The sequence below is a fragment of the Oncorhynchus masou genome, chromosome 23 (assembly GCF_036934945.1).
Source record: "Oncorhynchus masou masou isolate Uvic2021 chromosome 23, UVic_Omas_1.1, whole genome shotgun sequence".
Classification (NCBI taxonomy): Eukaryota; Metazoa; Chordata; class Actinopteri; order Salmoniformes; family Salmonidae; genus Oncorhynchus; species Oncorhynchus masou.
In genome coordinates this window covers 48342420-48356435 of record NC_088234.1, presented here as the reverse complement: position 1 = coordinate 48356435, position 14016 = coordinate 48342420, and the positions used below count along the sequence as shown (strand labels likewise).

The window sequence follows — 14016 nt, the reverse complement described above, 5'->3', positions numbered from 1 at the left end:
ACTGGTTTTTAGAAGCAGTTGAGATTTTATCTGAAGGTTGCTTTAATTCAGTTTGGCATTGCCCGTCTTGTTATTTTTTTTGCGCTGTGGTAGAAATAGGCTTATTTTCTACCACCAGCCTGAAGGTTTGAATTGTTAAACAATTAGGCCAACATCTTGTCAAAATGGCACCATTAAAAACAGTTAGCCTAATGAGGATAGTTAAGATATTTTGACATCGGTATGTTAATGCCCGTCTACTAATCTTTGGAACTGTCATATTTGAGCACCGCCATCATGATCCTTGTATGACTTATTCACCCCTACTATCCAGACAACCAGAAGTATTCTGTTCTACCTGATAACTAATTGTATCCACCTGGTGCCCCAGGTTTAAAGTAGCTGTTTCCAGATTTCTATGAAATATGATCTATAATGAATCGTTTTCCTTCTGAATGTATTTTTATCAAGTACAGTTGAAGTGATACGTGTACATATACCTTAGCTAAACACAGTTATACTTAGTTTTTCATTAATCCAAGTAAAAATTCCCTGTTTTAGGTCAGTTAGGATCACCACTTTATTTTAAGAATTTGAAATGTCAGAATAATAGTAGAGTGATTTATTTCAGCTTTTATTTCTTTCATCACATTCCCAGTGGGTCAGAAGTTTATATACACTCAATTCGTATTTGGTAGCATTGCCTTTAAATGGTTTAACTTGGGTCAAACGTTTCGGGTAAACTTCCACAAGCTTCCCACAGTAAGTCGGGTGAATTTTGGCCCATTCCTTCTGACAGAGCTGGTGTAACTGAGTCAGGTTTGTAGACCTTGTTCGCACATGCTTTTTCAGTTCTGATCACACATTTTCTATGGGATTGAGGTCAGGGCTTTGTGATGGTTTTCCTTAAGCCATTTTGCCACAACTTTGGAAGTATGCTTGGGGTCATTGTCCATTTGGAAGACCCATTTGCGACCAAGCTTTAACTTCCTGACTGATGTCTTGATGTTGCTTCAATATATCCACATAATTTTGCCTCCTCATAATGCCATCTATTATGTGAAGTGCACCAGTCCCTCCTGCAGCAAAGCACCCCCACAACATGATGCTGCCACCCCTGTGCTTCACAGTTGGGATGATGTTCTTCTGCTTGCAAGCCTCCCCCTTTTTCCTCCAAACATAACAATGGTCATCATGGCCAAGCATTTATATTTTTGCTTCATCAGACCAGAGGACATTTCTCCAAAATGTACAATCTTTGTCCCCATGTGCAGTTGCAAACCGTAGTCTGGCCTTTTTATGGCGGTTTTGAAGCAGTGGCTTCTTCCTTGCTGAGCAGCCTTTCAGGTTATGTCTATAGGACTAGTTTTACTGTGGATATAGATATTTGTGTACCTGGCTCCTCCAGCATCGTCGCAAGGTCCTTTGCTGTTGTTCTGGGATTGATTTGCACGTTTCAAACGAAAGTACGTTCCTTTCTAGGAGACAGACCGTGTCTCCTTCCTGAGCGGTATGACGGCTGTGTGGTCCCATGGTGTTTATACTTGCGTACTATTGTTTGTACAGCTGAATGTGGTACTTTCAGGCGTTTTGAAACTGCTCCCAAGGATGACCCAGAGTTGTTTTCTGAGGTCTTTGCTGATTTCTTTTGATTTTCCCATAATGTTATGCAATAATACACTGAGTTTGAAGGTAGGCCTTGAAATACATCGAAAGGTACACCTCCAATTGACCCAAATGATGCCAATTAGCCTATCAGAAGCTTCTAAAGCAATGACATAATTTTCTGGAATTTTCCAAGCTGTTTAAAGGCACAGTCAACTTAGTGCATGTAAACTTCTGACCCACTGGAATTGTGATGCAGTGAATTATAAGTGAAATAATCTGTAAACAATTGTTGGAAAAATGACTTGTGTCATGCACAAAGTAGATGTCCTAACCGACTTGCCAAAACTATAGTTTGTTAACAAGAAATTTGTGGAGTGGTTGAAAACGAGTTTTAGTAAACCTCCGACTTCAACTGTGTTAAATCAGATATTCTGTATTTTTTTGAATGGTGTGGGTTTACCCAACAACAAAATGGTGTGGGCATAGCTGTCAATAAAAAAATATTAATGACAAGTAAATGGCTGGTTTGAAACATCAGCTAATGAAACATCCTGGCCAAAAACATAACGTCATCCTCTGAGGAAATGGCAAGGATTATTGAAATGGTCTGTTTGAGATGGGGTTTTTAAGTTGTTGTTTTTTAAACATAGAAAAAAATGCTTTGGCCACATGCAAGTATATAACGAGTCAATAACATTATTTGGATATGAGTTAGCAGATTATAAGCTTTTAAATGTGAGATTTTCACTCGACAGTTACTTAAGCAATAAGGCATGAGAACTCGGTGACTATTGGTGGATAACTCTGGGCTGTTCTTAGGCCCAAGGTAGGAGTTATCACACGATAATCCCGGGGTCGAGGGCCTTTATGGCTTTTATAAAATGGTTGCCAACGTGTATAAAAAAAAAGAAAAAAAAGAATACCATTTAAAAATATATAATTCCACCAGATGTAGTCTAGGCAAAAGCCAATTAGTTCTGAAGTTGCAAACCAAACAGGCTGGTCTTTTATTCTATTTTCAAGTTTTGACTCAGTCGTTCATTCTATTCATTCCACGTTGCTATGCTAAACAAATCATTGGCATGTAACTAGCTAGCAGAGGTTCAATGATGACTAGAGACAACTTCAATAAATCATTATTTTTCAATTATATCTAAATGGTTAACAATGAGCTGATTGTCGACTAAATAATATAGTTCTGGAGGATACCTAGGCTAACACTACTTCACCTTTGTCAGCCAACTAAACCTAACACACTCGCATCAAGCAGCTGAAAAAACAGCAAACTGTGCTTTTTAGTTTGTTTTACCTAGTTTCTATTACCAATTCTTTGCATTTATCCGTTATAATGATCCCGGATAGCACAAAAAGGAACATCCCTACCCTAAACCTTTACACAGGGCTTGCATTAATGCATAAATATGCCCCCCCCCCCCAAAAAGCATAAACGCACATCTAAAATGCTTCTTATTGTAATTTCTGCTAGCCTCAGACTAATTTTGTGCTTGAGTTGCACTTCTCCTCCACTCGGATCAGAATTCACAAAGGGTCTTTCTATCAGCAGACAGAGCTCTGACTGATGTGTAGCTACTTTTCTCTGGTTATATGCATGATTAACTTCATGCAAAACATTAGGAAATGTATCTGGCTACATTCTTTCTATGAAAAACATTACAAATATGATCGCCATAGTTTTTGTAAATAAGACCTTGCTTTTTAATTGTAAGCGCGAATGTGTGTGTGTGTGTGTGTGTGTGTGTGTGTGTGTGTGTGTGTGTGAAGACTGACTTTCAATATACATTCAGGTGAAAGGTTTAAAATGCATATTTCTGAACTGTAATGCAACCCTTGCCTTACCTACCATTACCTAACCCTTCCTTAGCCCTAACACTAATCGTTTTAAATTTCAACATCAATGGGGTGACGTCAGAGTTGGGACATCCCATGGAACCAGTTTAGACTTAATTTTTTGGGGTGGAGTGGGTTTGTTGGCTAGTTGGATGTTTTAGTATGTGGAGGTTTCAGGCTTGGGCCAATTAGCATTCCCATCTCCTGGCAGCCTGTGAGAAGCCCCCTGTCCATGCTTGTGGTCGGGTAGAATGTGTGATTGTGAGCCGCACATCACTGTTACCACTGCTTTGTACCATTTATTCAGCATTCAAATGATGATGCACCCCATCTCCATCCCAGCACCCCCCAGATCCCCCTCTTTCAGCAGGGAAATTGAATTGTGTTGGAATGCTCTGTGCCTCTTTTCTCTGGTACTTGAATGGGCCCTTTAGTATTTCACACCAAGGTGTTCTTCAGGGTGCGAGGTCAGGCTACCAAAACAGCTTCTAGTGGCGGATTAGGACCAATTAACATCTTTGTACACAAAGGGCTCTGGCAGCTGAACAGGCCGGAGGGTGACCCACACTGCCGTTGCATGCCAAGCCAGGGGACCGCTGCACTTGAGCTCAAGTAGCAAAAGAGAGGTGGAGAAAGTTTTTCAAACCCAATGGGAAATGTTGCTACTTCACACCATATGAATGTATAGCCCATTGATTAATTGTTATCTTGTGTAATAAGTGGCCTACTATATATATTTTTTGTAGTGTGCAACTGTCCCAGAGGATGCCTTTGAATTGTTTTTCATTATTATATGTTCTGGTGGGCCTTGTCTAAACCATAATTGCAACAATGTGTTTTATTTGTTTTGTTGGAAGGACTTTTTGGGGGGTATTTTAGGAGTGCACCAGCCACCAGATGTTGCAAGAATCATTTTCTTTCTCACAATAAATGTGTATATGAAGTCTCTGCAAATAGGCCCATCTTAATTGCCCTTACGTTCCCATTTGTTTTCATATATTTTCCATTAGAGCTTTGTGGACTTGTGAAAAGATTTGAAGAGGTTCATGTACAATTATACAGCTGCAATTTTCTTGCATCATAATTATAACCCTTCAGTAAATAGCCATATGAATCTCCTTTTTAGACATATGGACAATTTGTAGGGTAAGTGTAGCTATTAACTCCATAATGGGTCTAAACACGACCAGCCAATGTACATTCTGCAATTTGTCTGAGGGGGAAAAAGGGGTGGGGAAAAATGTACTGAAGGGGATATCCAAGATTTGTTTGAGGTGAAAGCATAATCCTGTCAGTCATGAGGTTAATATTTTATTTGGTGCAGCCATGATTGGAAAGACTGAGCTTGTGGGCCAATAAAGTGACATATTTTTGCTGGCCTGCACGACACACATTGTTGGGATATTTGCAGTGCTTCTGCATATTTCTGCATTCATATTATTGTATTTTTAGTTTTGGGAAACATTTTTGAGTGGAAACTAGAGGGCTTTATGCTATGAAAAAGAGTCCTTCATTTGAGGATATGCCTAAATCATGATTATCGCCACCGCATGCTTATATTTAATTCATATAGGCCGACTTGCAGATTTAGCAGTGACACGTTATGAAATAGAGAGAACCAGGATTCATAGCTAATTAGGGGATCATTTCATTAAGTGTTGAGGCAATCGTGGGCTAGCACTGAGGCTTAGCACAGTGTTAATTAATGCTAGATGACTCATTAGCCTACATCCAAGGCCGGTGCCATAGGGTAGAGGGAGGCAAAACAGGGAATCAATCAGTGACTTTGTAATTGCCTTTTTTTATGGGTAGGCTCTGTCTCTAGCTATCTGGTTCAGATGAGGTGCTGCAGAATTGTGTTGTGGATTTTAGAATCTTAAATAGTCTATTTTCGACTCTATTCCTAGTGCAGGGGGTTGATAGTCAGAGCAGAGGCAGTTTATTTGGAGAATGAAGGGCAACTAACACCCCTCTGTTGTGTTGGTTCTTTTTATCACATTTGAGCGCGCCATCTGTCTCTCACACTCTTTCTCGCCCCCCCCCCCCCCCTCTCTTACGCTGGGTAATAGGGGTTGAAATGCAGGTGTGTGTGCGTGCGTGTGAGAAATGGCTATGGCGCATTGACAGGCTATTTGTTGGCCGCTGCCTAATTAGTGGCATAGTGGATGCACCCCGCCAGGCTTTAGTGCTCAGTGTTAGAACCAGTCTGCTCTAATTTCCTTGTAGCTTTGATATTGGCCAAGAGATTGACGGTCCACACAAAAAAAGAAACGAGGGCATGATGGAAGACCTGGTGGAAACAATGCGCGCCCCCCCCATACGGCCTTCTCCTCGCCTTCACATGCTACAGATGTGCGAGTAGAAGCAGGCGGAGGCAAACGTTTACATACACTGACAAATTGGCTCCAATGTCAGCAGAGCTAATGTTTTCCCAAAGAAAGTAAGAGGACAAAGTTTGGACCACATTCATGCTCTTCTGTTTGTCTCTACTTGGGCCTTTTAATGACAGCCTCCAGGCCCGCCTCCACCTATTCATCCACCTGTGTATTTCCCATGACACTGACAGCTTGGGCTCCTCAATACAAAATGTGGGTAGTTTGGTTAGTTAACCCTATCAGTCCCGAGACCCCAGCAAAAATCTGCTTTTCATTTATCTGCCTTTAATTTATCTGCATGTCCAACCCTTATATTGAGCCTCACAATTAAGTGTTTTCCCATTTTATTTTCAGGACAACCAGGGCAACAAGTAGAACACAAACCAATTTGACATAAATAGGTGCATTCATGAGTTTTATTGACAACTGTGAATAATAATAATGTCAGCTAAAGCAAAGCCTTAATTAAATGTATATGAATGCTGTAGGTACAGAAAGTCTTTGCTCAGTGGGATAACCAACTACTCAGTGACAACGGTTTGGAGTTTGACCACAACTCTTAATTTATTACAGTAATACAGACACTATGCCCTAGGATTTCCTATTGTCTTCTAAGTAGAAGAACCGCTTACCTTCTAACCAGTCTTGTGTCGCTTGTAACTGTCATATATGTGCGTGTTCGTGAGGGTGTCAACTTTTTAATAGTTTGTAGCTCAAACCATTCGGACTCTACAGACATTTTAGTAAAAAGGCCGGGATCCACCCTTGTCTCATAAACATCACTCTAGCTCAGCCCCGAAACACACAATGTTTAAAAGTGGTTAGAAGTCCAAAAGGCACAGGCATTATGGTGAGACTCATTGGGTTAAAAGTCCTAGTTCAGATTTAAAGATCCACCAAAACATAATTTTTTTTGTTTTGAGTTTTTGAACCTCTAGTAACTCCCCATCCCAGTTGCGGGAGCGTAATCATCGACTGACTCTAATTAGCATAACGCAACGGACATAAATATTCCTAGAAAATATTCCTATTCATGAAAATCACAAGTGAAATATATTGAGACACAGCTTAGCCTTTTGTTAATCACCCTGTCATCTCAGATTTTCAAAATATGCTTTACAGTCAAAGCTAAACAAGCATTTGTGTAAGTTTATTGATAGACTAGCATAGCATTTTGTCCAGCTAGCAGCAGGTAACTTGGTCACGGAAATCAGAAAAGCAATCAAATTAAATAGTTTACCTTTGATGAGCTTCGGATGTTTTCACTCACGAGACTCCCAGTTAGATAGCCAATGTTCCTTTTTTCCCAAAATATTATTTTTGTAGTTGAAATAGCTCCGTTTGTTCTTCACGTTTGGCTGAGAAATCGCCTGGAAATTGCAGTCACGAAATGCCAAAAAATATTCCAAATTAGCTCCATAATATCGACAGAAACATGGCAAACGTTGTTTATAATCAATCCTCAAGGTCTTTTTCAAATATCTATTCGATAATATATCCACCGGGACAATTGCTTTTTCAGTAGGACCGATTGGAATAATGTCTACCTCCTGTATTTTACGCGAGAATCACTCTGGGAGCCATCAGGTGACCAGTTGCGCAATGTAGCCGCTTACGGCTATTCTTCAACATAAATGTGTAAAACTACGTCACAATGCTGTAGACACCTTGGGGAATACGGAGAAAAAGTAATCTGGTTGATAGCCCATTCACTGCTCAATAGGGATGCATTGGAACGCAGAGCTTTCAAAATGAGTCACTTCCAGATTGGATTTTTCTCAGGCTTTCGCCTGCAATATCAGTTCTGTTATACTCACAGACAATATTTTTACAGTTTGGAAACTTTATAGAGTGTTTTCTATCCTAAGCTGTCAATTATATGCATATTCTAGCATGTCCTGACAAAATATCCTGTTTACTACGGGAACATTATTTTTCCATAAATGAAATTACTGCCCTCTAGTCACAAAAGGCAAAAACATGCTTGATCGCCTAGTTTGCCTTGTTTTGTGATCATTTTGATGGGGTGTGCGTTTTGGTATTTTGGAAGCAGGAAATGGACCCATGCTGTAGTAGGAAGTCTGTTTGGGAGGGCTTTGAGCACTGTGGTTGTGTAGAGCTCCTGGCCCTTAGGGGCCACATCCCTCCCTGAGGCGGTTAGTGTTCTAATATGTGTATTTATTGGGGTTTAGGGTGCTGAATCACAAGAGTGCTGAATCCTTGATCTACCTAAAGCTGATTTTTTTTTTTCTGGGGGGGAGGGGGGGGGGGTGGGCTGGTGAAAGTAATTTTAAGGAATTAATAATTAGGCTAATTGCACAGACAAAAGATGGTTGGAGCCAAAAATCCTAACAAGTTTGCAAAAGTGGAGACACTGGGGTGAATGTGAGTACAGGGAATGAGTTAATGAATGGATTGTGCTACCTTGTAATTATACGAAATTCACTAATTCCCATAACAATCACCTTTGCGTGTCTGTCCTATTGTTTAAGAAATTGTGGACTTTGGTCGAGGTAAATACAATTTTACCCTTGTGTTCAAAGTGCCTATATTTCATGTATTTTCCTTTCCATTTGCCTGGCCTTGACATTTGGCCATGAAATGCATGAAAGCCATTTAAACCCCTTTACGAAAGGTCACTTTGTAATTACTAACATGGGTATCCTTAAAAAACACTAGCCTACTTATTACCATATGATTGTTGGCTTTCATGCAAAAAAAAGCCATGCCCCTTTCTTAACCTCCGTCACTATTGCTTTTAACATTTTGGTTCAAAGGTGTCGCATCTCTTGTCTAACATTAAGCCCACTCTTGGGTCTGGTGGACATGTTTTTCATGTCCCCCCCCCTATACTGAAGGTCATGGTTTTGATCTACTTGCAAGCAAAACAATTTTGCCTATATAGCTAGGTTTCCATCCAATTAGAGACAGATTTTCATGTGAATATTTGAAATCTGAATTAAGAAAATATTACATTTTCCCACCAGTGGTGTGTTTCCACCAAACTGATTTGTTGCAGTTAAAAATCAGTGCGTGATAACAGCGCACACACAATGTACTTTTTTGCTGAAGTTTTCTTGTACCCAATCAAAGTTCAATGCGTTTCCACTGCATTTTCAACTCTACCTGACTTAGTTTTGTCCCAAACTGTTGCTTAAATAGCAAATGTACCTACTCTGGCATGTGCTCTGGCCATCAGCTTGCAGATGCTGTGCTGGAAGGCTAGTGAGATGAGATTATTATGCATAAGAGCGAGAATATTTGTCAAATGACAGTCAAGCATCGACCATGTCACCAGAATAAGACCTTGACATTTATTTGATTGGTGCATCAAGCTCATCACTGTCCACTTTCACGCTGTGAAGTTCATTATAATTGATTTAATCTGTAGCCTAATAAACTGCATGATTTCCCCAGTGGGTGGACCACACACCATATCATCGTGACTTCAAGTTTACTTCGATGTGATGGTTATTATATCTATATTTGCGCATAAAGGAGTTTCAACTGACATTTCTCGCATAATCAAATTTTAGACACAGAAAGATCCCACCATGTCAAACAAACAAATGATCTGTCTGCATATAAAGTTGTACCGAAACTTCCTGTTTCCATCACAGCTGTCGTGATTTTTTTTTTCTTTATCTCCATACGGTACGACTTGACTTGCATAAAAACTGTGGATTAAAACGTGGTTCGCGATGCAAAACAAATGGACTGTTCTTCTCTATTTCAGCTTATTCTACTGTGTCTGGAGTGAATGGGCCCCTGGTGATTCTGGATAATGTGAAGGTGACTGAGGAAGTAACATTACTTCTCTATTAAACTCTCGTGGACAGACGCACGTAACATACCTGGTAACATCTGTCAACAGGCTGTGGCATGTGACTGATAATGAGGAACTGTGTTCCGGTATGCAGATTGTTCGTCACTGATCATTTGGACTAAGCATGATATCTCAATGCTTGCATCATTTGAATTTCGGAAGTGGAGGGGACATTTGGCCCATAGACTTGCCTGAAACCTGCAGAGAGTTTCCGTTAAAGGGGGGGGGGTGGAGACTTCGCAAATTGCGTTTATCTTCCCTTTAACGTCGCCACCCCCTGAACTTAATCGAGCATCTGATGCAATTATGCCAGATTTTTGGGGTGGGTTTCCGAGATTACTGCTCTATAATAATTTGTGTTCTGGCTTGTGTATTGGTATTCTTATTCTCTGCAGGGATAGCCTTTGTTGGCTGTGTATGTTTCCTGTTTTGAAAGACCGTAAGAAACATGTTTGTTAAATTGTTTTTCCATCTTATGTGGCAGTTTCCCAGGTATGCTGAGATTGTACATCTGACTTTACCTGATGGCACCAGGAGGAGTGGCCAGGTGCTGGAGGTGATTGGCACCAAGGCTGTCGTACAGGTGAGCCCCACCCCGCACACACACAAACGCGCGTACCCACCACAAACAACTGAAAGTTCATGTTATAATGTCATTTTCAGGTGTTTGAGGGGACATCTGGTGTTGATGCCAAGAAGACGGCCTGTGAGTTCACCGGTGACATCCTGCGCACACCTGTGTCTGAGGACATGCTGGGTAAGATGAGCCCTCCAACAAGCTGAGTGGCATCCCGTGGGTGTGAGGCAGGAGAGAGCATGAAATCCACTACTGATTAAGACTTAATTAGGCTGCTCCACGTCTATTTTCATCAATCTGTATAACTGTTTCCTCCTTCCCCTTTCTCACACAAAGAAGAACATACCCTGTAAGCTTTACTCTCTTAGTGTGCTTAATACAATTGTTCTGCTCCATTTTTACCTCCCCTCTGTTAATTCCTCAATTTGAGTCCTGCATTGAGTCTTCCCCACACGTGACTTAGGGGAACAAAAACATTGAAGAAAATCTAAGGCTTGTATGACCTTTTGTAAATATCAAACCACATCATTGGGACTCAAGGTCGGGTGTATTTGAATAGTAGAGCGAACCATTTGTTGCTAGAGTATTCTGAGTAATGGGCCTAAAAAGAATGAAAATGTTAGATACAGTATCTCCACTATTGGCTGACATCTGAAATAACTACTCATATTTATTAAGGAATTAGAGGCAGAGAGAATTATGTTGATGGCAGTCCATGTACTATGAAATTAAACCAATAGAGAATGTCTTGTGCTTTTTCATTTCAGGACGTGTTTTCAATGGCTCAGGCAAGCCCATTGACCGTGGCCCCACTGTGCTGGCTGAAGACTACCTGGATATCATGGGTAGGACGGAGCTATAGTTCACTTCATTCACCAAGTGAAAAATATTCCTTGATAACATTGTCTGTGGTGAAATTAAATTGACCCTGACATTATTTAAAAAAAAATAGAACCATGGTACCTTGGCGATAATCATAATATACTGAGCTCACAACGGATAAGCTTCCATCTCTACTCTGCTAGTGGACCTAGATGAAGCTATATTTTAGCTTGTATAGTGTGATTTCAGTCTTTAGTTGTATCGCACTGCCACAAGGCCAAACTCTGTCTCTTATATTGACTGTTGATCCCATCTCGAGTCCCTTTTCACGTGTTGGGTGTCATCGTGTAGGCATGGCATCCCAATGAATAGATGACCTGAAGAGTGTCATGAGTCTGCCATCTTAAAGGCAACAATGTGTTTGACCCTGACTTCCGTTCTGACCTTTTGTTCCATCTTCCGACCATGTAGGAAATCCCCAAAAGGTTTCACATCAATACATCTCCCACACGTGTACTTCTTTCATTTTATTTTCTAAACCCTAGTTTACTTGTGTGCAACTACACATAGTTTAAATAGCTGAATTGAAACTATTATGAGGCCAACTCTACCATTTTATATCTATTACAGTGCCCTCCACTAGTATTGGCACCCGTGGTTGGATCTTCCAGCAGGACAATGAGCCAAAGCAAATCTCAAAATCAACACAAAAATGGTTCACTGATCACAGAATCAAGGTTTTGCCATGGCCATCCCAGTCCTTTGCCCTAAGCCCCGTAGAAAACCTGGGATGAGGTGAAGAGGAGAGCACATATTCTTGGGTCTTTCCGATAGTGATGGATGACTATGGGAACTTGGCCTGTGTGTCATCTCATATTTATACCCCAGTGAAACAGGAAGTCATGGCTTACCACTTAAGTGTTCCTAATCACTTAGGTAAAATAGGAATGGGAATATACTGCAGTTAGATTTTACTCATAAGAATTTCTTGGGTGTGCCAACAGTTGTGGCACACGTTTTAGAGAGAAATATTTTTTACATGTATTTATTTCAATCATTTTACTTCAATTAAATGTTCGATTTTTGTGAATATTTTGAGTGAAAGACCAGGAAGATAAACAGTAAAGGCATTTTTCACAGCCCGTTTTGCTCATAATTATCATGGGTGCCAATATTAATGGAGGGCACTGTATATTACTTCTACCTGGGATGGAAGTGGCTTACCCTCTGGTTTGTGTTTCTGAACCTCTGCTTGTGACCTGTCCCAGGCCAACCCATCAACCCTCAGTGCCGTATCTACCCTGAGGAGATGATCCAGACTGGTATTTCTGCCATTGATGGGATGAACAGCATTGCTCGAGGTCAGAAGATCCCCATCTTTTCTGCCGCTGGCCTCCCCCACAACGAGGTACGATGGAGACGCTAGCTCTGACAAGGCTAGGCCACACAAACAAATAGGCTATATGTGCCTTAAGCTTGCCATTTTATAACCTCAGTCAATAGCATGGGAGAGGACTTTCAAACACGAACTGAGCAATGTGATCTGTAACATGCGGCAGTTTATTCTGTTGGACACCTCACAATTTGCATTATCGCAGCCAGGGGATTCTAATTTAGTGTCATCCATTTTGGTTTGTAGTAATCTATTCTTCTGTGCTGTATTTTTTTTCTGTCAAACACCCCGTGTGGAGTGTGCCCGCACTTAAGTGTGCAAGTGAATGCATGCATGTATGTGTGCGCGTGTGTTTAAATGAATAGTGCTAATGGGCTGAGAAGATTTTATTGTTTTGGCCCTTTGGTGCAGGAACTGGCAGAAACGGCGAAGTGGGTCAGGAGGACATCTCGAAAATCCACTTTGACATTTTACTGCCTGTGGAGGGCATTTTCTTATTTCACACAGAGCCTTGCCTCACCCTGTCTACCATCTCCACACACAGGACTCCAGAATGCCAAACACATATAATAATTTTACTGCCTACATATTGGACTACTTGGAGTCAATTGAGAGCATAGGTCTTGTGTCCTGTATGGCTCAGCTGGTAGAGCATGGTGCTTGCAGTGCCAAGAGGTGTAGGTTTGATTCCTGCCGAGGCCACTCATACATAAAGATGTATGCACTGCTTAATGACATGTCGTTTTCTCACAATCATGTGCCTGTCACATTTGATAGTCTGTGTGACTATCAAATGTGACAGACACACTGTTAACTAGGTGCTTGTTCTCCATTTAATTTTAGGCTTATATTATTAACAGCTTATTTAGGCAATGGTATGAACACATTAAACCTACTAAAGAGAAACCTGAAGGTGGCATAATACCATATTCTAAGGCACTACTTAAAAATCTGTTGAATATGTCAGATTTAGTTTTAAGTTGATGTTATCGTGTCATGAAAGCGTGACTCAGAGCCATGCCTCTGTGTCAGTGTGTTAGTTATCGGCACATGGCAGCCATCTGGACTTCCTAATCTGTCTAAAAATATCCCCCCCCCCAGAGTTCTTCTGGTTCCTTGAAGTATTTAATTAGGATATGGACAAATGAGAGTTGAAACAATTTGCTTATCTGATTTATTGGAATAGTTATCTTATTGTGGTATGTGACAGTTAGCCTACTTTGAGTGAACTCAAATTAAGGACATTTAGCAACTCATAGAGGACAGTGGAAGTTGATAAATGCTTATTTATTGTTAAAACTAATGTATTTTAGCCTTCATCAGGGTTTTACCTTTTACTGAACCCAAAAAGAGATGAATGAAAAAGATCTGTTGCTCATTGCCAGCTTGACTTTTTTTCTCCATCTAACTCAATCTTGTGACTTATGGCATGACATAGGGGCAAGGTGCTGGGCAGTATCAAGGAAGTCCAAATCTTTCTCCATTCCAACATGTTCTTATAACAAACCTTGTTTGGTGTTAGTTTGATTATTCTCTACAAACCTCTCCACTAAATCTCAGGGACAAGATGAGAAATATCAGTGTTAAA

General features: G+C 40.6%; 1 protein-coding gene across 1 annotated transcript in view; it reads left to right on the top strand.

The window, feature by feature from the left end:
- The window catches only part of LOC135510966 (V-type proton ATPase subunit B, brain isoform-like), a 46329-nt gene that overhangs the window by 9663 nt on the left and 22650 nt on the right, over positions 1-14016 (top strand). Inside the window, exons 2-6 of the mRNA XM_064932330.1 lie at positions 9547-9602; positions 10121-10219; positions 10300-10393; positions 10981-11058; positions 12304-12443. Coding sequence (XP_064788402.1) covers positions 9547-9602; positions 10121-10219; positions 10300-10393; positions 10981-11058; positions 12304-12443 — 467 coding nt within the window. The remainder of the gene's footprint in view (positions 1-9546; positions 9603-10120; positions 10220-10299; positions 10394-10980; positions 11059-12303; positions 12444-14016) is intronic.